This window comes from Calidris pugnax, unplaced genomic scaffold, assembly GCF_001431845.1.
Source record: "Calidris pugnax isolate Ruff unplaced genomic scaffold, ASM143184v1 scaffold469, whole genome shotgun sequence".
NCBI classification, from domain to species: domain Eukaryota; kingdom Metazoa; phylum Chordata; class Aves; order Charadriiformes; family Scolopacidae; genus Calidris; species Calidris pugnax.
In genome coordinates, this window is record NW_015091303.1 from 83,662 (window position 1) to 84,464 (window position 803).

Sequence of the window (803 nt, forward strand, 5' to 3'; positions counted from 1 at the left end):
GCTCGCCTGGGTGCCCCCCCTCAGTTAAGGGGCTTGTGACCCCTGTGATCCCGGTCGGATCAGGACCCCCCCCCAAACCCTGGTACCTGCAGCTCTGCCGTGGGCTCCTCCGCCCCCCGGGTGGCCCGTTGGCCCCTCGTCCCCCCATCCTCCGTCCCCCCGGTTCTGCTGGGCCGGTTCAGGCTCCCGGTGGGCACCGAGGGGCGGTGAAGACCACCGTCCCGGGCACCGCTCAGCTCCCGGGCGTCGGGCCCCTCTCGGCGACCGGGGAGGCGACCGTCGAGGCTTTGGGAGCGTTTCCTCTCCTCCGAGGGGATCCGGCCCCTCCGGGCCGCCCGCCCCCGCTGCTGCACCACCTTCCCGTCGAACTTGCTGATGAGGGAATCCACCGAGGAGAGGGGTTTGGTGTCCACGTCGCTGCCCCCGGCGCCCACCGCCTCCGTGTCCGAGGAGGGTTCCTTGGCCACGACCCCCAAACCGGTGGCTCCGCTCCTCTCCGGCCCGAGGTGCCACACGCTGCTGCTTTTTGGCCAGTGCTGCCGGTTACCGCTGGCCCGGGGAGCCCCGTCGGGGAAGGGCTCATCATGGGGGGCGTTGAGAAGGTCCCCGTGGGACTGTGTCCTCCGCAGCTCCTCTCCCGGTAGCCGTTTGCCCGGTGGGGGTTTGGGCCGGCGGTGGGGGGTCACCCCGACGCCCCCCGTCTCCTCATCCGAGGTGCTGTGGGACGAGCCGTGCCGGGGCGGCCGCCCCACGTAAGGATTTTCCGGTAGATCCGAGTCGGAACCGACGGAACCGGGGGGTCG

At 71.9% G+C, this 803-nt stretch overlaps 1 protein-coding gene across 1 annotated transcript in view; it reads right to left on the reverse strand.

Moving 5' to 3' along the window:
- Positions 1–800, reverse strand: part of CGN (cingulin) — a gene marked incomplete at its 5' end in the record, with an annotated part of 13,149 nt that extends 12,349 nt beyond the window's left edge. Inside the window, one exon of the mRNA XM_014960818.1 lies at positions 87–800. Coding sequence (XP_014816304.1) covers positions 87–800 — 714 coding nt within the window. The remainder of the gene's footprint in view (positions 1–86) is intronic.
- Between the last annotated feature and the right edge of the window lie 3 nt (positions 801–803).